The sequence below is a fragment of the Copadichromis virginalis genome, linkage group LG10, assembly GCF_057382275.1.
Source record: "Copadichromis virginalis isolate Kocher_CV1m ecotype Utaka linkage group LG10, C_Virginalis_male_GT1.1, whole genome shotgun sequence".
NCBI classification, from domain to species: Eukaryota; Metazoa; Chordata; class Actinopteri; order Cichliformes; family Cichlidae; genus Copadichromis; species Copadichromis virginalis.
The window spans coordinates 31,105,851-31,127,720 of record NC_140627.1 but is presented as its reverse complement, the minus strand read 5'-3'; the positions used below and the strand labels follow the sequence as shown (position 1 = coordinate 31,127,720).

The window sequence follows — 21,870 nt, the reverse complement described above, 5'->3', positions numbered from 1 at the left end:
CTATGTGGTAACTGCATTTTGGTAAAGGCCAAACAGACATGATGATGAGGCTCTATGAACCTTTGTTACAAAGAGAAGGGCTTACATGTACAATGTACCCAAAGAAAAGGTTGTATAGAAAATCCGATGAACTTGCAGAGTTAAAGGTAAAAGAATAAAACATTTTACAATGCTTGCCACTGAACTAATGAGTGTGGGCATGCCTGTTGCTAACACAATACTATAGTACGCTAGTATGCTACATTATATATCTCCAGTCCATCTGCAATTTATTTATGTTACACTTCATCGAGCAGGTTGAAAAGGAATAAAGCTATTTTTGCAACTTTTTTGGTCATTAAAAATATTAAAAGATTATTAGGAAAAATGTGCAAATCTTCCTCCTAACTTCTAAAAATAAAGATTTCTTCCTCTTCTTGTAACACAACAGCTCATTGAATGTCCTTGAATGTTAGACTGTAGCTCAACAGAATAAGACATCTGAAAATGTCGTCTTCACAAAAATCAAAAACTGTCCCTGATTTAAATTTGGCCAATCAGTGCTCATAGGTCATGTCATTGTGTGCTTCAAACTTGCACTTGTACACAGAAAGTATTTAAACTGTTAATCTGTTTTAAGCTGGCCTTTTCAAGTCAAGGACCTTCACTGGTGATGAGAGCTGGATCTCAAACTCCAATCCAGAGACCAAACAACAGTTTTCAGCTCGCAGCATCCAAGCTTGAAAGCAACGGTCAGGTGACCAGTAACGTGTTTGTTTTTCCAGCGTTCACAGGGTTTTGCTGTGAAACTTGATGTTCAGACTGTCAATGCAGTGTTCTGCTTTAACAAACTGAACTATGGTGTGTATCTACCATAGTGTTTTGGCACAAAGTGGATGGAAAATGCAGGCCATTACTGGTCACACCAACACAGTCGTTGCTCATCAACCACTTGTTCCAAGATTTATCTCCTGTAGATGTATTACCCATGTGAATACTGTAATAGGGACAGCTTTGATCAGAACAGACCAATAGTGACCAATTCCAGGGAGCAATCCAAAATTACATTTCTGTTGGGGCCAAACGAAAAGGCCTATAATCCTTTATGGAGTTGGAGGCCTTTGTTATCACGCCTTGAATTATAGCTATTTTTCACTATTGTCTGTCATTTTCTAGATGAGATTTCAGAGTACTACTGAGCATTGGATTGGTTTGTCATTACTGGTACCATCCAGTGTTTACTTGGTGGCAAGGTTCCCTTCTAGGATCCCCCGCCCCCCACCCCTTTGCATGTACTACACAGAAAGCAGAAGGCGGGAACCGCAGTAGCAACAACCGATTTCAGAATACCACTGAGCTTTGGATTGATTTTTCCTAGAAAGAAGTGTGTGTCGAGATTGTTCGTGGTTGTTAGTATTACTAACAGTAATTGGGCATCGAAGTCATCAAACTTTGTCCAGTAGTTAATGAGATACTTCACACTGGCTAAAAATATATTATTACATATTTCCCTTTTGTCTATTTCCCCTCTTATTTGTGTCTTCCATGTGTTTGTGTAGCTGTAAACACAAGCTGTATGCAGAGAAGCTGCCCAACACCACAATCATCATCCCGTTCCACAACGAGGGCTGGTCGTCGCTGCTCAGGACGGTTCACAGCGTGCTGAATCGCTCTCCCCCACAGCTCATAGCCGAGATCATCCTGGTCGACGACTTCAGCGACAAAGGTACACAGCGCACACACGCTCATCACTACTGAGGAGAAAACACCTGCGTTCGTGTACATACGCACAGTCTGTGTGGCTTGCTACAGATAACTGAACTTTAGGTGAACTATTTCTGCTGTTCTGTCCTCCCCTGCTCCTTTCCATGCACAAACACAAACCACTGAATCATTTGTTTGCTAGTAATGTTGACTGTTGCACAAATACCGAGCTGCTCAGAAGTAAACGTGGCGGCCAGCTTCTGCGGAGGCCCGAAAGTGATCCCAAGACACTCATGCGTATGTATATTATAAACAGACCGGGAGAGAAATGGAGACACTCTCTCTCATAGTGGTGAGTCAGGATTTCAGAAATGTATCTCACTGGGCCTGTCGGCCATTTCTTAACAAGACTAGAGTCTTGTTGCTGAGAGCCTTGCCTAAATTCACTTCTGAGCATTTGGTTGTTCTTGCCAGTATGGTCAGTAAAAGTACAATAAAATAAGAAACATAATGCATACTGCAGAAATCTTATTTGTAACCCATTCAGTATAATTCCAAGAATATTATTTCTATCTGCAGTAGTAATACTTGGGGTCAAGGCTGTTTTCTAGGTCCTTCCTATTAAGCTGGGCCATATCATACAGTTCATGGTAATACCGGTATAATGTTGGGCAACGATAAGAAAATGAAATATCGCGCTAGAATATGGGTAAAACGCACATGCGCAGTGCCTATGTTTTCATACGCACATAGCGGCGACGGAGAATGAGAAGAGCGAAAGCGGATTGGTTTGTAAAAATGCTGCAACTTCAGTGGTGTGGAACTGGTTTGGCTTTCGTCCGTCAGATACACAACAAAACACTATCTTTGGTAGAGCATGCTAGCGGGCCGTCATTATTACTGTTTTTTGGAAAATACGGCACACTTAAAATCAATCCTTTGATTTTTCTGAAAGTCAACAGTGCCCCTTATAATCCCGTGTGCCTTATGTATGAATTCTGGTTGTGTTTACTGACCTCGAAACGATTTTATGTACACGGCGCTCGAAAATCTGTCAAATGTTTCAGTACGACTTTGCTGAGCTACGAAGCCGCACCGCTTGATGGATTGTCGGAGCATTACAGCTATCGTAGGCAGGCGCCTCGCGGAGTGATACGTACTGTGCTTCAACATAATGTTACTGTATTGTGTGTGTATAACCTCTTTTTAAGTTTTGTGGATATTACACATGGTTATGCTGAGGATGTGTCGGCCAATTTCCACTGGAAATGCCTTTTAGTTAAACTGTCAGCAAGGAATTTGCATTTGCACTGTTAAATTTTTATATAACTTTAATGCAGATAAAAAACAGCTGCTTGTTTAAGTGAAAATGCATTGATGTTTTTTTTCCCCTAATAAAGTTGTGGAGTTGTAAAGTATTTTGTCTAGTGTCAATTATATCGTCAGTTATATCGTTATCACAAATTTTCAAATGTAAATCGTGATAAATATTTTTGGTCATATCGCCCTGCTCTACTTCCTATCCTCGTTTCAACTTACTTTACGCAGGCAGCTGTAGCAAAAACCCAACACAGACCACTTAGAACAGCTATGATACTGAATAAGGCAGAAACAGCAGGAAAGGGACAGCTGGGTTTCAAAGAGGCTTGCAGTGGCGCAGCAACTTAGAGGAGTTGGTGTGGTTCAGCTAATTTGGTGGTGGCCCAAACTAATATTACACTTGGTTATATTAAATGCAAGTCCTAACCAAGCTCTATGTGCGAGCTCGTAACATCAGCTGAGCTTTTTTGTATCATTGTAATAATGCCAGGGCAAATGTTTAGCTTAAGCAGCTAATGCTAGATGTTTGTCATGGCTGTTTGTGTATTTTCCTTCTAAAATCGACACCGTGGGTTAGTTTTCAAAGCAAAGCCTAAAGCTTCCCTGTCTGCATAAAAAGAATTTATATTGTTAATGTGTTCGGAGCTGCTGCCTGCAGCCGTCTCTGAACAGATGCTGATGATGAGGGGGTTCTGTGGCCCGGCTAGTGTTAGCGAGGTTAGCAGCAGAATAATCTACTTTCTGGTGTGAACCGGTATTCTCACACAGACAGCTTAATCAGTTTGAACTCTGGAATTAATGTACAGCTTTGAACCCTTACATAATAAATCGGGGGGACAAGTGCAATGTTATCAGCAAGGCCTCGATGGAGGTGAGAACACGATATTAATCACGAAGCCTGCTGCAAAGCCACCGTGTGATGCATAATTTCAGGTTCACTTTTCCAGCTCCTTAGATATTAAATAATTTATGGAGAAAAAAGAAGAAGAAGAAGAAACTGGCATGAAGGAGGATTTTTACTCGACTTTCAGAGGTGAACTGCTCTTGTCGGTTGTTAAGGAGACAGGTAACCGCTCACATTTTATCAAACCCTGTCACTTTCTTTCAGGCTGATTAACAATCTCCGTGCTCCATGGCAGCAGGCTAGCCCGCAGAGTTACTGATGGCCTGTTATATTAATTGGCGCTGTTTTGTTTTGGTGCCTCACTGCTGACATGAGGAAGATAAACAATTGATGAGATGTTTTTGTCAGTGCAGTTATATTTTCTGAGGTGCTAATTAGTACCAGGTTTATATGTTGTGTAATTATAGCCTTGTTGCAGAGCGGCGTTTCAGGAACAGCCTCTTCTCTCCTTTTAATATCATAATTAATGCAACTATTCCTGTTTGACTTAGAGGATACCTGATGATTTATATTATCTCTGTGCTTGCTGTGCTCAGCTTTGTGTTGTATTGACGCAACAGAACTTTTCTCTTTGGGTTCAGGAAAGTTTTAAGTGGATTGTGAACTTCTGCTCATTTCAAGCTAATTTAACTTCTTGTGATGTTATTTTTAGATGTTAAAAGTGTAAGAATCTTAAAATAGATTAAATTAAATGTGAAATTAGAGTACTGTTGTTCCCAGTTTACATAAATTGCAATTTTGTAATGTGCGTGTAGGTGTGTGTCAGCTTCAGATCAGTTCTTGTGCTCAAAAGTTAGAATTCAAAAGACTATTATTGGAACCGAACATCATGTTTAATGAATATGCAGATGAAAGATGTAGCTCTAAAGTTATATACTCGATTAAATCCTCCCCTGAAAATCATTTTCTTGCGTCTTTTGAAGATAACATTGTTTATTTAAGTTTAATGTGTTGCTATAGATTTTCACTTTCTTTGGTCAACCAAAAAGGAAAGGGAAGCGGTTGCTGGAGCTGTACGTGGAAGTCATCATTATTGTAAATACTAAGAAGGGAGTTTTGGGTAGGAGATTTTCTTTTTTTTTCTTTTCTTTTTTTATTCTAATGCATTATTTTAAAAAATGGGACCAGACATTGACTTAAGATACTTAAAAACAAGTCGAATTAGTACAAGCACTGTGACAGGTTAGTGAGAGTGAGGGTTATTGCTTTGTAACAGAAGGCTGCAAAAGGAGGTGGGAAAGAAGGATGATGAAAGTTGAGGGGAAAAAAGGCACTAGGAAGAGATACTTTAAAAAAAAAAAAGATTATAACTGTCAATATTTTAATCGTTAAACTGTGGCTGCCTTGTTGGGATGCATAGGTGTAAGATGCGTTACTTACAGGTCTTTTTGGTAATTTGTCAAACTGTGGCGCTCTGGTTTGGGGCATCTTTGAAAATTTTGAAGTTATTCCTGACGTGACTTTTTGTTTTGTTTTGTTTTTTTTGGGGGGGGGGGGGGGGGGTTGGTAGCATCAGAGAATCCTAAATAATGTAGATGTCCAATGAATAATGCCGAATTATTGTTTCTTAATTCATCAGCTGTTTTGAATTTGTGTGGTAATGCATGTATTGTGAAAAGAATAGATAAATTTACATATTTGAGTCCCGGTTTGGTTGAAGCTTTAAAACATTCAGGTCACTCAGTACTCCAAATCATTATTATTGCAGCTGGTCCACCACTGTAATTCTGCCTCTAGATGACAAATAAACAAGCACGTTTTTGTTTTGTGATTCTGAGAAACTGACAAATTAAATCTGTCTCATGCAGTGTTGTAAAGTTTCAAAATCCACTCTTTCCTTGTGCTCCTTCTAATTTGAGGGTTTGAACTTCTTCACTCCAGCTATGGAAGAACTGTGAAATCTAATGCAAGCTTATTGTAGGTTATTTCTTTTCTTTTTTTTGAGTGACTCAGTCAGTTATACTTTTTTGTATATTGACTGATTGCAAAGCACAGCCTGCCTCCTAACACAAAGAACAAAGCCACACAGAATAATTGACTGTGGCTGCTGAGCATTCACACCTATAGATGATTTCAGGAATACCTTAATGGGTTCTGATGCCTAGTGGTATTTAGTTGAAAGAGACTTGAATATCCACAAGTAATCTGAAGAGAAATAAATCAGTGTCATTATAAAATGAAGCCCAGAGGACGATCAATGATGAGACCTAGAAGTGTGACAATAATGTGGCTTTATAGTGTGAATTATCTAACTGAGTATTGCAAAGGTTGTTGTGATGACTCATGCCTATGACCACACAAAGGTCACTGTTCAGTTGTTTTTGCAGTACCATATGGCATTTCCAGGTGTCAACATTTTATAAAAAAAAAGAAAAAAAAAAGCAGACTTTATTTACCCTCTAATATGTTAAAGAAGCTTTATTCTGAGCATATTATCATAAAAAATTCAAATAAAATTGAAGGAAGAAACTGGGTAAATGGAAATGTGCACAATTTCTGATGATTTGGTAAGATTTTATTTTTATAATTTCTTACTGTTAAAAAAAAAAAAAAAAAAAGTTAGACTAGACTCTGTATTGTCATCATACATATACAACCAAATTGTGGAATATTAAATACAATCTTTGTAGTATCTTCAGTTCTCAACTGTGTTCAATCCAGGATCATTCATGAATTTTAACCAATGGGAGATGAAGTGAGGATAATGTCATAGGAATACCAAAAACAGAAAAAAACACTTATTACATTACAATTTTGTAATACCATTTACAGGTGTGGATTCAAACGGTAAACTTTTAGATTTTTGTATGTTAAAGCAATTAATACCTTCATAAGTGAGTTATGCCACTACTGGGCAAGTAAAGTACTGTAATGTACATAAACAACGTCTTAGTATATAGAAAATAATGTCGTATAATATAGAATGAATGGTTTACGGTATAGCTGTAGCTGTATATACATAATTTCTCCATAGGCATCAGTATTTACAGTGTTTAGATGTGTTAAAATGCGCTACGTTGTTGTCAAAATGTCCTATAATTGTACAACAGTTTGTTACAGTGCAGTAAAAATGCAGAAAATCTATTTCCAGAGTTAATTTATTGTGTTTAAAAAAAAAACACCACTTAAATAAGTAGTGTTGGGGAGACACAGTCTAAAGTTCTATATACAAGAGAAGTGCACTGTGGTAACCTCGTATTGTACATTTTGCTTGTACAGGCAGCAGTTCAATAAAGCTGGGACTGTGACTTGAAGCTTCTCAAAACCAGCAAAGACTGCTCCTCCCAAACTGAATAAGCAATGTAACATTCACAGATGTTTCTTTTTTCAGTTTATCAGGCGCAAAAAAACACATACTGAGTGAATCAGTTATTACAGAGACAGCACACTGGGATAGATGGGGTATGATTACAGTGGTGTCCTCAGGCAACCGAACAAAAGTGCACAAGAACATAAATTCAGTTCCACTGCAAAGCAGACATGGGCGTTTATCAAGAGGTTGATGTGCAAATTTATGCATCGCTCTGTGATGAAATGGGAAATAATTATAATGGGGGGGAAAGGGGAATTTAATTTGGATGAGATGGAGGATGGAGAGATATGGATAAACTCATCAGAACAAGCTGGAGGAGAGAACTTCTGTTGTAGCTCTGAACTAGAACACATCAAAGTGGATTATAAAATAAGAGCACTTTTTATTTTTTATGGTTTCCCACATTATTTATTATGCTCATGCATTTATGTCTTCATTTCTAAATGCCAAATAATGTTACAAAAAGTCATGAATATATCTGAGCAGTTCAGCAGGCCATCAGTTACCATGGCAGCTTGAGGTGATCATTTATTATGAATAGGAAGAAAAGTTTTTTTGTTCAAACTATAGAAGGGGTGTCAGGTCCCTATGCTGTAATCCAGGTAAGAACATCCCAGGTTGATTCTGCTCATCTGAACACAACATATTTATCACGCAGTTGATAAAAACACTGCAGTCAGATGAGCAAAATCATCTTTGTGTCTATAATCATGTAAATTTCTACTGATGTTAGCATTTGATTGTAAAATATAATTCAAACTGCCAATAATAGCTTGTTGATCTTCAGGGGTTTAGGTTTGGGATATTACAGGTTGTGCTGTGCTTGTGTCACCTTGTTAGCGGGCTAGCGGCTGAAAATGTTTTACAGGCATTGCCTGATAAACTTGCATGTGGTGTTGTTCTGTCTTAAGTGGCATCTTCAGTGCAGAAGAATTAGTTATGTATTCATCTTGTGTCTTTTATAAGAAGAAATTACTTAACTTTGAAGCCTTCTTTTAGATTTATTAATCTCATTTTAAGTCTATAGATGTCATCACAAGTACTAAACAAAACAAATTATTCATACTTATTTTTAGCTAATGAGAAAACATTTGTTAATTCCAGACATTGTGTGAACTTGACATCTTAGCAGGGTGAACATTTGTCCACATTGGTTTGTCCTTCTGCAGTGGGAACCAGCTGCACCAAGGACAGCACAGGTAACTTTTAAAATAATCTGCACTCTGAGCACCGTGGGAAATATATATAGACTTCCCACAAAACCCATCTGACCCCTGCCTTGAGTGTTATGATCCTAGACTCATGAACAAGCCTAAGCTACAGGAAAGCTTTTTGCTACTCCTTTGTTCTTTGATTCTCATCGTTACTGTTTACCTTTAAACAAAACAAAAAACTAACTTGCACAACATAATCTCTCTTTAAACCAAAGCCCAATGTAAACCAACCCCACAAAAAAGTAAGCTATTTAGTGTATCCGAAGCCAATGCGGTCAACACAGCCAGACTCCAAAGCAGCAGATTAAAATATACATTTGAAGTTGTCCTTTTAAATGTCATCTTTAATTATGCAACCTGTTTGGGAAAATACAAAAAAAAAGAAACGTTCACACTTTTCTGTACAAAATGTTCGCTGCCAAGTAATGTTTGTGTAAAATCTCTGCTGTAATTTCAAAGTGATGATTGATTTGGCTGTTGCCACCCACCGGCGTGGAAGAAAAATATTACATTTAGCAATATTTGCATCCACATTCATCTGTTTTTCAATACGTTGCACCTTGTCAGGGTAACGTGATCCCTACCTCGCTGTACCCTTCTCACACACGCTCGCCCACGCTTACCTCTGAGCTGCTGGAGAAGTTCATTCAGGCAGAACACTGACTCATAGGTAACACGCAAAACACTGAAACCTGCTGTTTTTGTCTTCTGTCTTCTTTTATCTCCTGTCTTCCCTCCCGTTCTTCTTCTTTTTGCTGTTCTCCTTCTCTGCATTTTCCCTGCATGTCTCTAATCTTTTCTTTGAGTGTTCACGTTTCTGTTTTGTCATTTGTTTTGTCTTATCTTTAGGATAAGACATGTCTGCCCTGTTTCATCTCTTTGACGTCTCATCTTGTTTGTGCTTCTCCTTTCTTACTTTTCAACTGTACCAAAAATAAAAAATAAGATGAGTTAATGTAACTTATTTTAACACAGCTGTTACTAAATTAAATAGTAAAGTTAATCCAGCACAGTATGTGAAATTTGTGTGGCTCATCCTGTGTTTTAAGTCAGCTCTGCTTATTTGCAAGTTTAATGCACTTAATGCTATTTTTTTTTAGTTAATGTTTGCACTATATTCCACACTAAGGCTGTTCAATATAAGGATATTTATCGGATGATAATATAAAAACATCTATCGTTTCATTTTACGCTATCGTTTGTTTCATGGTGTCGCAAAATAAACTGTTTACGGAAATATTTTTCATCGTTTTGATGGTCATTATAGTGGCTATATTAATTTGTTAAAGTTCTCTCTTATATTTAATATGACAACACTACGGACAGACAAGCAACTGTTTTTACGCGTTGTCGTTAGCAACCACGACGGTAAAACAATGGCGTTGCTCCGCCTTCCGCTTGTTTGTTTTGCAAATAAACCTTTCACAATAAAGCTCAAGATCCTGTTGAGGCTTTTCAAAATAAACTAAATCGTGAAAGAGTATGCGGAGTTTTACGGATGAGAAACAAAAAAGAGGCGTTAGGTGCTAAAAAATAAACCTTAGACTCAAACATTAGAACAGGCTTTCTAGAGCACGCCGTGTAATAAATACTCGCAAAGAAAACGGCGTCCGTTACAACTTATGTCTAAAAATGTATAGCTAAAAGTCTCAACTTTAGGTACACAGCACCCAGCTGAACACACTTCATGCAAGTCGAGCTGCTTAAGATTCACAGAATTTACAGAAAATGTAAAAATTTTGTGATTTATATCGTTATCGGGATGATAGATGTCTTATATTGGGATATGAGATTTTGGTCATATCGCACAGCCCTATTCCACACACTGCAGAAGTACAGTGACACGGTACACAACATAAGTTATTGGGGAAAAAAATACAGTCCTGATCCAAAGTTTAAGACCACTTAAAAGTTTAGGACCACACCTCCAAAAAAAACTCTAGTTCAAGAAGACAAGGCCTTTGTTTTTGAAGCTCTTCAGTCTCAGATTCTGATGGTTATGGGTCTGCAGTCGACACCAGTAACACCCTTAATTTGGGTCGACGATCGTCCAGTGTCTTGACGGACGGCCAATTGGAACCATCAGCGCAGTGCTGGTTACATTTTTTTGGGGGTCTTCCACTTGACTTTTTTTGTTCCATAACCATCAGGATCATTTAAGAAATCCCAAAAACCTGTCTTACTGCATCCCACCTCAGCAGCGATGGCACACATTCAGCAACCCTTTCCCCTTTGCCATCAGAACATCATGACAGTGTGACTACCTGACAGAAAATGACACATTTTTGCACAGATTTGGCCTTTTAAAGGCATGTGGTCTTAAACTTTTGATCAGCTGTGAAACGGCTTGTTTCATTTTAAGTGTTGTTTTCAGTAAATTGCATGCTCAAAAAATGTTTTGTCTCAGTCCCACTTCTTCTTGTTGCATGTTGAAGCTCTACTTTGGAACCTTGTTAAGATCCAACCATGCAAAGTATGAATTGTTTTTTTTTCTTTTCTTTCATTTTATTTTTGGTGCCATTTTTTTCAAGTGGGCTTAAACTTTTGATCAGGACTGTATGGGAACACACCTACAAAGCTGAGTGTAGGCAACTACGCTCTTCTTTAAATGAAGTTAAATGCACAAATTTAGCTCAAGCTATGACTGCATTATGTGGCTTTGAATCCATTTCAGTGTGGTGGGTTTACATTTTTTTTTTTTTTTTTTTTTAGTGGTTTAATATCATATGTTATCTGACTTTGACATTTCTTCATATTTCAATTCTTGGTTATTTCTGTTGACTCTTGCTTGCTTGTTTTATTTGCCCTGACTGTTGCAAAACTTTCCAGCGTCGTTCATTTGTCATCTCACATTAATGCATTGTTGTCCTTTTTATTTACATTTTTTTTTTTTTTTAATTAGTTTTCTTGTGGTCTTTTACCTCACGGCTGTGACATTTTGCAGTTGCAGACAAAGAACAAAACCCGCCAATGGGCAAACTATGTAATGGATCTTATTGGAACACACAAACCTGACATTCAGAGAGTAGTTCCTGTAGTGCTTTTTCCCCTTTTTCGATCTAAACCAACATGTTTCCTGTCTAATTGCTCGATGTTGTCAGTAATGTAGTAACAGCAGTTCTGAGCAGTCTCCCTTTTCAAATGACTTCCTGAAACAGATTCCCTTTGTGAGCTAAATGGAAATAAATTTCTTTGTATCAAGTCTGCTGTGTTGCAGTAAAATCTTGGAGTATTTAGTTAACAAGTAGTTTATAATCACTTTTCATTTGTTTTTTGTTATTTTGAGTATTTTAATTGCTGTATTTTTTTTTTTTTTACGGTATTTTTTTACTGTTGCCTTCAGCTGCTGTTTCTCAATAATTTTTCAAATTTAGGATAAAACGTTCTTTCATTTTTTTTCTTGCCTTCCTTCCCTCCTTCCTTTCCTTTCTCCATCCTTCTGTCTTCCTCATCCATCTTTGCCTTCTTCTTCTCTTCCATTGTTCTTCTTCTCTCTTCTTCCTTCTTTTCATGAACACATTTCATGAAAAGTCATCATATATAAAATCATAAAATTTTATTTTTAATTAATTTTTTTATGCAACGGTTTCAAAAGGACAGCCATCAAATTCCAAAGAGGTCATTTTCCCCCCAGTTTAAACCAGGTTTTCTTTTGTAAATGAAATATGGGTTAATGAAACCTATAAATCACTACATCATGTTAATTTACACACTGTCACGGCTTTTTTTTGCAGTATGATACATGTGAGCATGAATAGCTTTATGTATCAATATTAGCTCAGTACAGCAAATTACATTAGGTGAAGAGCAAAGCTGAGTTTAGTGCAGATCAGGCATCTAATCAACACACAGCTTGCTGGTTAAGGTCTCAGTCAATGTACATTGATCTGACAGAGTGGATTGGTGGATCTTTTCTAAATTACCACCACTGTTAGTCATGATATGTGTACACTCAGTGCTGTGCACGCCTGTGAGAAGCTAAAGGAATATAAAACTGGCCACGGTGATGCATTGGTGTGAGTCTTAAAATGATCCTGAGTTGTCATCGTAATGTTTTCTGCTTGTTTCTTCTTCTCCTCTTTTTTGGGACTGTGATATGTGTAATCTGTGGGAGTGATCTCCTTCTCTTCCAGGCATCAGATCAACAAAGCTCCTAAATCTGACTCTGGTGGAGCCTTGAGCCTGATTGGCTGCTGGGATTGTTGGCTGCGACATTACTAACCTCAATTCTGCTCTCTTCTAATCTCTTTTGCTGCCGACATGGAAAAACTTTAATCATTAGAAAATGATTGGCAGTAAATATCAGTTTTCATTGTATTTCAATCAAAGAACAAGTGTTGCTCTTTTTTTTTTTTCTTACTTTTTTTTTTTTTATTGCCACTGACATTCAACAGTCATAAAGTAAGAAATTCATCATAGAAAAGCAAGAGGGACCAATTTCCCCTCCTACAATGGTCTCAGTAGAAAATGATATGATGTACCCTCAGCACCTGCTGGGTTTTGATTAAAGCCTACGACTGAAAGAAAGAATTCTGCTTCTGGTCCAAAATCAGCCCCCTTTCTTTTTCCTTCTGTAGATGAGAGGGAATCTCATCATATGATCTGTCATGGCATGCCTGAGGTTGATTACTCAGCAGAGTACCACACACACGTTATCGTTAAAAGAACACATAAAGCACTTTTATTTGGTAATAACCTAAATCATTATCAGATGAAGAAAAGAGGATTACCTTATCTACTGTGTACGTATAGTAAATGATTAAAAACACCATGACATAGGCTCCCCTTATCCTTAAAATTGCACTAATCAACACTTCCTTTCCTACAATAGATGATATTACTGCAGGTAATTTGATTGGCATTGCATAAAGTGATTAACCCACGGTGCATTCTCACCTGATCCTGCAGGTTCCCTGAAAGAGTTGGTTTTCCAGCTGTTTGCTTTGCCATTTCAGCCCTTCATTTTACTTTGTTTCACACCCATTGCTTCTACTAAGCTTTGAACCAAATGAGAATGATGGCAGACAAAGTTTGTAACTAGTTGGTGAGCATAATGGAGCGTTCAATGGCAAACAAAGAAATGTTTGGGTTTTTTTTCCCAATTCCGTATTAGAAAGCTGAGAAAGGTCATTGTTGAAGGATACTTATAAAAAGCTGTACTGAGATTTTTCAAAGAACTTTATCCATTAGAACCAATAACACCTCCAAACATGTCAGTATTTCAACTTTGCACTTTTAACAATCACAGTTGCTACACTAGAGAAAACCGTGGTTGAAGACCGTAGCGCCACCAAACTCTCTGCAGTGATGTCATTGACCTTGAAATTGTTGCTATGAATCTAAGATCAGGTCTTTGTCTTTAACTGATAAATTGGCAAAAATGTACATGGATGTCAAGCAGTTTAACCGCCAAATGGCGTAGGCAGTTGTCAGCCTTGCTCTGACATAAGAACATGACCTGAACACAACCGTTAGCTACTAGCTGACTTGGGTCCCCTAGTACAACCGTCCCCAACGTTTTTTGTGCCACGGACCAGTTTAATGTCAGACAATATTTTCACGGACCGGCCTTTAAGGTTTCACGGATAAATACTACAAAATAAAATGATACGACCAAGACAAAAACGATGGTGTTTTGTAAATATAATAATAAACACGAATTCATGTGTAATTGTGTAACTTTATTATCAGCGTCCTCCTGAAATGCGCCAACAACACTGAGAGTAACATCCTCCCCTCTGCCCCTTAATGCTCTCTGATCGCTATGGTAACACGTAAATATTTCTATCAAAATAAGAGACACAACTACAACACGGGAAAAGACCCAGGGAAACTGAGTTAACGCTAAAAACCCTGAAAACCATAAATTTCACACCCGAGCCTCAACTCTGGCAGCCCGGTACCAAACGACTCTGCCCGGGGGTTGGGGACCGCTGCCCTAGTGCAAAGAGATCTGCAAAGATTCTCTCAGATTGACTACAAGATGTTGGGAGTCTGCTTGTGTTTATACATTGGACGACACTTGTATGCAATCCTTTATCAGTCTGTCTGACATTACACCGCGGCTGTTTGGTGACAGATTTCCATCCACCTTGCAATTGAAAGTGGTTGTTGAATGTTGAGGGTGTTGCACCCTTAACCGTCGACCAGTTGGTGATCACAACTGCAAATGTAATAAAACAACCAAGCAGCCACCGACTTTTTTTTCTTTCTGTCTCTTTCCCTTCCCTGTCTTGTTTTACTCTACAATGATTGAACCATGAAACGGTGGTAGGCACTTCAGCAGCCTTATCTCTGGTTCGAACGAGTCGTTAATGTCTGATTTGTCAGCTCTAAAAGTTGTCAATTATCACTTTAATGATTTTTCTCCTCTTAATGAAAAACTAAATTTAGAAAATAAAAGATTTTTTTTTGCTGTGTTGTTAAAGATAAAAAAGAAAAACCCAAAGGATTTTGATTTTGCAGCTCCATTCTTTCTCTTTGGCGTCTTATCTCTGGCATATTATTGTGCTCAGACATCGTCGTAGCACAGTTTCATTAAACCAGGCACCATGTGTCACTGTTAACTGTGTTCTGTGACAGCGACGGTCCCGCTCAGCAGGACCACCGAGCCACACTGCAGTATTCACTGGAAGCCTATCACTGACTTGAGATTGATAGTTGGATTATTCCCTCCGCTGCCTGATGGGATCAATTAGATAACTGTCTGAAAAACAAACATAACATTTGATAACACTGAATTTTAATGAAGGGAGGAAAAAAATCGGTATGGTAGAACGAAAGTATTAAACTTGACACTGATTGTATTCTCAAATGTTTAGTGAACGGCTCTAATTGTTTCCAAACATGTAATTAGTTCTATATCCTCGGTAGGAAATTTGTTGCCAGCAATTTGAGATGGCATGACACGTCCTAAATGATAGTTATCGTGTTTTGGCAGGAAAATGAAAGTGCTGTGTAGAGGCAGGTGATAAATGGGCATGGGAAATACATTTACTCACAGAGTGAGACAATCAAGAGGCGTGAAACAACATTCAAAGAGGGGAAGATGGGTGAGAGTTAATGGGAATGACAATGTCAGAGATGTGAGCTTGGTGCTTTGTAGAAGAATGAAGTGATTTATGACTTTCATCAGACCATATTAGTGAATACCTTGGACATTAGGTCGTCTCTGGCACACCTGATGGTTGACTATGGTTGATAGATTGGACTGTAAAAGGCACCTTCACATTTGAATGAATACAATGGATAATTAGAACAGAGGTTTAAGAGAAATATGTATAGAAGAGGCCTTTTTTCAGTATGCATAATTATTTTATTTTTTTTCCACTTTTTAGTGTGAGATCAGTGTTGACTTTATATTTGCAAGGACATCTGAGAACATCAGGACCTGAAAAGGGAGCAATTAAATGCTAGTGCCTGGCAAACATTGGCCACTTTGCTCAGAGTACTTTACTGACACTGCAATCCGGTTGTTCAGTGATGATGCGACGAATCCTACTTCCGGGCCTAAAGTAGTCTGCGTTTAATATGGCTTTTGTGTTGATAACATGTTTAATGTTATGTATTTTCTTCTATTTGATCTCAAAAAGCTCCTAAAACAGTCAGTGATCACTGTTGACCTCCCTCGGCTTTTATTACCACTAATCATTTATTTAAGCTCAGTTTTTAAAACCTTAGGATGTAACTACAGCCCAGCCCATGCAGCAGTACATGAATGACTAACCTCGTATTGTGGATGGATTATCTCAGTTGTTCTCCTGGCTGAAGTTTGGTCCTTTTACAGCATCCTGCCATGCGATTACATTTGTTCCTGACCACCGAGAACACTCACGTTAACTTTTATCGAGTGGAAAAAAAGTTAGCTTGTTTATATTATGCTAACATAGCTGTGTCGCTAGCACATCATTATATACCAGCTAGCCCAACTTCAGTAACCCTACAAACGTCACTGCTGTTTAGTTTTCTGTCTTCATTTATGCTGGAAGTGATAACAGAGCTGTACGTTTTAATTTGTTTCCAAAACCCCGCAGTCAGGACATGCTATATTGTATTTAGATAGCAGGGAGTTAGCTCGCTAGCTTCTAACTTCTAACTCCGTTAAATGTCATAAATTCCGTTTTCATGGATGCCTGGATGTTAAACTCAATTGTTACACCTGGTAGAGCAGAACGCTGATCATTTTATTAAAGATGAAAGACTTTAGACAGTTTTTCAACTCTCACTAATGCCATAGTGATCGTTTGATATATGGACCTGCAGCGGAGTTTAGGCCCAGACACGGCTAGTGACGTCAGACTGAACAACCGGATATCAATTGAGAACTTTAAATTTGGGAAAATAGTCCCCCTCTTTTGGGGGTTACAGTTATTATAGTCATCATACACATTCCCTTTTCCTCGCACCATAAAAGGTAAGAAAACTAAACCTTTTCGGTGGTTACTGTCAGTCATTTAAATGCATGAACTGTTCCTCTGCCTTAGTAAATGCTTTGAGTCATTGGTGTCAATTAGTCCTAGAATTTCATAATGGCATTTCCATTTGAGTGGATAGTTTGAAACAATCGATTTTGTGTCTTTTTATTTCCTGATTTTAATACCTGCCGTGTTTTTAGATAGATGGCATACTTTTAGTTTTATAGAACATTACTGGGAGAATCACCGCAGCTTTTTTTTAAGTCTCTGGAAGTCGAGCATATTATCTGACAGGATTCATCACAGGAACATAGATTAGAAAATGCAGTGAAATTATTTCATTCCTGTATATTTGATTTGATTTTTATTGAACCCTGACAGTTTGTGCTGCTGATGGGAACCTTTGAACACTCCCCAGACAACAAAGAGCCAGAAATGTATAGTGTGAAGCAGGGCTGCGGATAAACCACTTAGTTACTTTGGGGTACTTGGTTATTCTAAGCACTGAATGAGTACTTGATTATACAATGTCAGTTTTACCAATGAGAACCTACTTATGCTTATAAGAGACTATAGCATGAAGTATGTGCTGTTCTACTGGGTCAAGTGTTGCAGGGATCTTTCAATAGGTTGGTTGTGCTGCATGTAAATATTGTCTTAGGAGGGTTAGAGAAAGAGAAATTTCCAGAATGTCCAACTATAATCTGTTTTCCTAGAAAGTCCACCTTCAGAATTGGTTTTGGTGTTCTTGCTATTGTTTTGTGGCACATTGTGAACTGGATGAAACACACATCTAAAGCATATCATTAAACACATCTCTTACTGTTTGGCTACCATCTTCTTCTTACTTTGAGGAGTCTCCACATTATGTGGCTCCCTCACACTATTCCTAACATCCACCTTTGTTACACCAGCCCTCTGTATGGCCCCTTACCGACACTCAAGAGTCTTCGGTGGTTTCTTTTTCTCTTACCTGGTGTTTCAAGTATCCTTTCCAGTCTATCCACTGTCTGCACATGTCCAGACCATGTTAGCTTTGCCTCTCTTACTTTTTCTCATAACTCCATAACCTCTGCTGTCACCCCGGACTCATCTCCCACTCCTCCCACTCATCTACATTTACTACCTCTACTCCTTATTTTACCGTTACATCTGTTCTGTGTTGCTTTAAGTTTTATTCCTCTTCTCTCCAGTGCATACCTCCACCTCTGCAGGTTCCCAGCATCTGTTCCCAGCTCTCACTACAGATCAAAATGTCATCTGCAAACATCAGTCCATCGAGACTCCTCCCTGACCTCGTCTGTCAACCTGTCCATCACACTACAAACAAAAAGGGGCTCGGAGCCAATCTCAGATGGAATCCCACCCCCAGCTCGATTCAATCTGTCACTCCTTCCACATACCTCACCGCTGCCTCACTGTCCTCATACATGTCCTGTATCACCGTCACACACTTCTCTAGATCCACAGAGACTCAGTAGTAGCGCCTTCTGACCTGCTCTGTACTTCTCCATCAGCACTCGCAAAGCAAACATCACATCTGTAGTGCTCTTTTTCAGCATGAAGCCACACTGCTGCTCACCTCTCTCCTTAACCTAGCTTCAAAAACTCCAGAGCTGCTTTGCATGTTGAACTGCTCTCTCTGCAGAGCAAAATTGCCACTAATTCACTGCACAGTTGAGAGCAACATTGGGCTGACACAGCTACTCTATATATCATTAATAAAGGTTGACGGTCCTGCAAAAGTCTTGGAGCTTTCTTTTTACAGTTACTATGATGTGGTGCATCTCATGCCTGGGTTCTACTACTTTGAGCGCACAAAAACTCATATTATCTCCAACTGACAACAGCTGGTCAGTGTATTGGGGAAGAGCTTGTTATTTTCACAGGCTGGGAGTCGTCTCTGGACGTTTTCTTTGGCTTCTTCAGTGCTTGCTGAAAAGCTGCCTGTTGTCGTTTCCTACTGTATGCTTTAGTAACTCCTTAAACTCTGCGTTTATTGAAACTGGCTTTTCAGATGTGTTTTTCATTCCTGTTTTTTGACATTTTAACACAGAATAGCAGAGCACAGGATTTGCTTTGTTTAGTCATTGGTAGTTTTACAAATATGCATGTGAGTAAATGAGAATGGCACAGTTTCCAATTCTGATATTTTGTGGTAAAGATAATTGGCTTGAAGAAACTAGGAAACAATTGCTCCAAGTACTGACCAAAATAATGAGCCAATTGATGTACAAATATAGGTATCAACATGACCCTGCTGACTATTATTGGCACACTGACTATTATTCATCATTTATTTCATTTGTGATACCTGAAGAACTTTAAAAGTAGCCTGTTATTTCTGTAAATACTTCCTTGTTACCTTTGAACAAATAGGGGAAGAATAGAAACAAAATCAAAACAAAGACCAGGATGTGAGGGAAAAATAAAAGATTGATTGGACAGGAGGTTATTCGTTCTGTATCAGTATTAGTGGGCTAGCGCTGAGAGCTTCTGTGACAATGATTGTGACAAAATTGAGTAGCCTGTTAGCCCTCAACTTAGTAAAGGAAAAAGAAGACAGATGGCAAAAAGAGAAGGATTTAGAAGGACAGAAATAACACAATAGGGCAGGAATCCATTGTACACAAACAGTGTAATGTCAGGAGACATGGATATTCTGTGGACAAAGATGCCTGCGGTCTCAGTGAAACCAGTTAGACCTGCCAACCTGCCCAGCTACAGTAAATGATGAGCTTCAGCTTGGTGAGAGGAGAGAGGGATGAAGGAGGAGGGGTGGCGGTGCGGGGAGGTCAGCTCACTCTTCATTAGGCTGTAATTGAATTTCCACAGCCCGTGCAGGGAGGATGTTCAGCTCTCGCTCTCCCTGCAGGGGACTGTTGGCTTGCTCCAGCTTCCCAACCTCCCCAGTACTTTCAAGGTTAGCTCAGCTAATGGGCTAGTTTCTCCATGGATTTTTCTGCTCACCATCTGTCATCTGCATGTCTGACCATGTAGGCGAGTAGGTGCACACTCCATTATGTGATGCTGTGGTTACTAGAGAAAGAATACAGTAGGGGTGGGCAAAATAGCCCTAAAATTAATATCACAGAATTTTGAGAATTTACACTAACAAAATTTCTGAAATGATATAAAAAGCTGAACAGCGTTTTATTGATGCTCACAGCATGCAGACAGCAACATAAGTAGATGCATTAAGTAAAGGCATTTTCCATTATTCTTTTCCAGTGAGCTACTGTCACTGATGACATTCTTCCGAATTTGAAATGAGAATCTATTGAAACAAGATGCACCAGCAGCATTATAATGTAATAATGGTGAAGCAGCAGAAATCAAATGTAAGCACAAACTGTAAAATAACTGCTTAACACAAGTTTATCCATAACTGTCACATAATAAAACATACATTTTGTACAGATCTTGGTTTGAGCCTTTTAACCATTTGCTTTAACGCCCTCCTTTACGTCAGTCATTTCCATCCACCTCATGTCATATGGAGCGCATCTACTGAGTGCTCCAACGACTGGTGGAGTCATTTTAGATTTGGGTTGCAAAAGTTCCTAAAGTAGTCAAAAAGTTTGTTTCCACTTTTAGAGGATCATTTTCGTGCAAAGTACTGTTTTGTTGGAGGTTGTTGAAGTAACTCGCTTTCCTGGCACTAAATCACTATCGGAGGCTGACACGCCCGGCCTGGTCTTATTGTTGTGCGCACCAGGAAAGGCATGGTGTTGCTATAGCAATATTATTGCCATTACGATGACATTTTTATATTATATAAAAGTTCATTGTGAAATAATCATAGAAGATATGATATGGAGCAGCTTTACTAGGAGTGCAGAAGGCCACCTCTGTCCTGACTCAGAGGACTCAGCAGTGTCTTATTGTTAAAGCTGTTCACAGACTCCAAAAATGAGTCTGTAGGTGGCCTGTGTCTAAATCCTCAAGTGACTTTGAACAGTTATAAAAGAGAGTTGGTGTAAATTTTGTATTTTTGTATTTTCTTTTTTGTATTCATTGATAATGTGCAAAATAGAACTTCATAAACCTCTGCAATCTTTGTCTTTGTTTTTCACTGGTGGTAGACTATGGTATGGACTATGGCAGATTAAATGAATGAAAAAGTGCTAAATAATGTTTTAAAACATGAAGGTCCAGTGGGACACAGGCAAATGTCTCCTGGCTGCTAACCCTACAGAACTGGAAGCTATGCCACCAGTCGATTTCAGTGTCCTGACTAGATCCCTACGATGGGCACGTTACCTCTCTGTGGTCGCTATTGTTTCAGCCAGTGCAAAAAAGAGCTGCAGGCAGTAGCCTCAAGGAATGGAGACTATACTTTAAAATCCATATAAATGGTGTACAGCATGTGCTTCTGAGAAGGTGACCCCAGTCGTTCTCAGTGTTCTTGTCTGCATTGCTCACCTGTCATGTCATGTTTAATTTGGGGGAGCTAATGTTGTTTCTCTAATAAAGCCGTTTTGAGGGCCAGGGGGTAAAAGGCGATGCTTTTTGTATTTTTTTTTTATTTTTTTTTTTAATGTTACAGGAGAGGCTGTGCGAAGTAGTGGAGCATGTTATGTTTTATCAAGTGTTTGCCTTTTTAATTGGCGTATGCTTTAGAGATGAGAGCTGTTCTCTGGGGAGGCTGACTTCATTAGCACCTGTAAGCATCCAGATATGTTGGAGAAAAGTGAAAAATTGAGCGAGACAGAGAGCGGCACATAAAGATCTTTGTTTTCCAAAAATTCTTGCCACAAAAGATTTCGATTCAAAACGTGTCCAGTGCTCTGTACCCAGCTGTGACTTACAGGATGAACACCACCACACAAAAGTGAAATATTTTGCGTGTTTCTTTTTTTTTTTTGGGGGGGGGGGTCGTTTCCAAAGAGGTTGTTACTCCAATTATGTCTTATTAAAAATTTTAATTGAGAATAACACTGCTGTGCAAGGGATCATTTGCATGTATATTAGTGCAAATGTCTGGCACTCTGCCAGTGTAAAGGAGACAATCTTAGTATC

The 21,870-nt window shown here is 38.7% G+C and overlaps 1 protein-coding gene across 1 annotated transcript in view; it reads left to right on the top strand.

Moving 5' to 3' along the window:
* The window catches only part of LOC146700796 (polypeptide N-acetylgalactosaminyltransferase 10-like), a 128,907-nt gene that overhangs the window by 48,819 nt on the left and 58,218 nt on the right, over nucleotides 1-21,870 (top strand). The window contains exon 4 of the mRNA XM_085471045.1: nucleotides 1,539-1,705. Coding sequence (XP_085327171.1) covers nucleotides 1,539-1,705 — 167 coding nt within the window. The remainder of the gene's footprint in view (nucleotides 1-1,538; nucleotides 1,706-21,870) is intronic.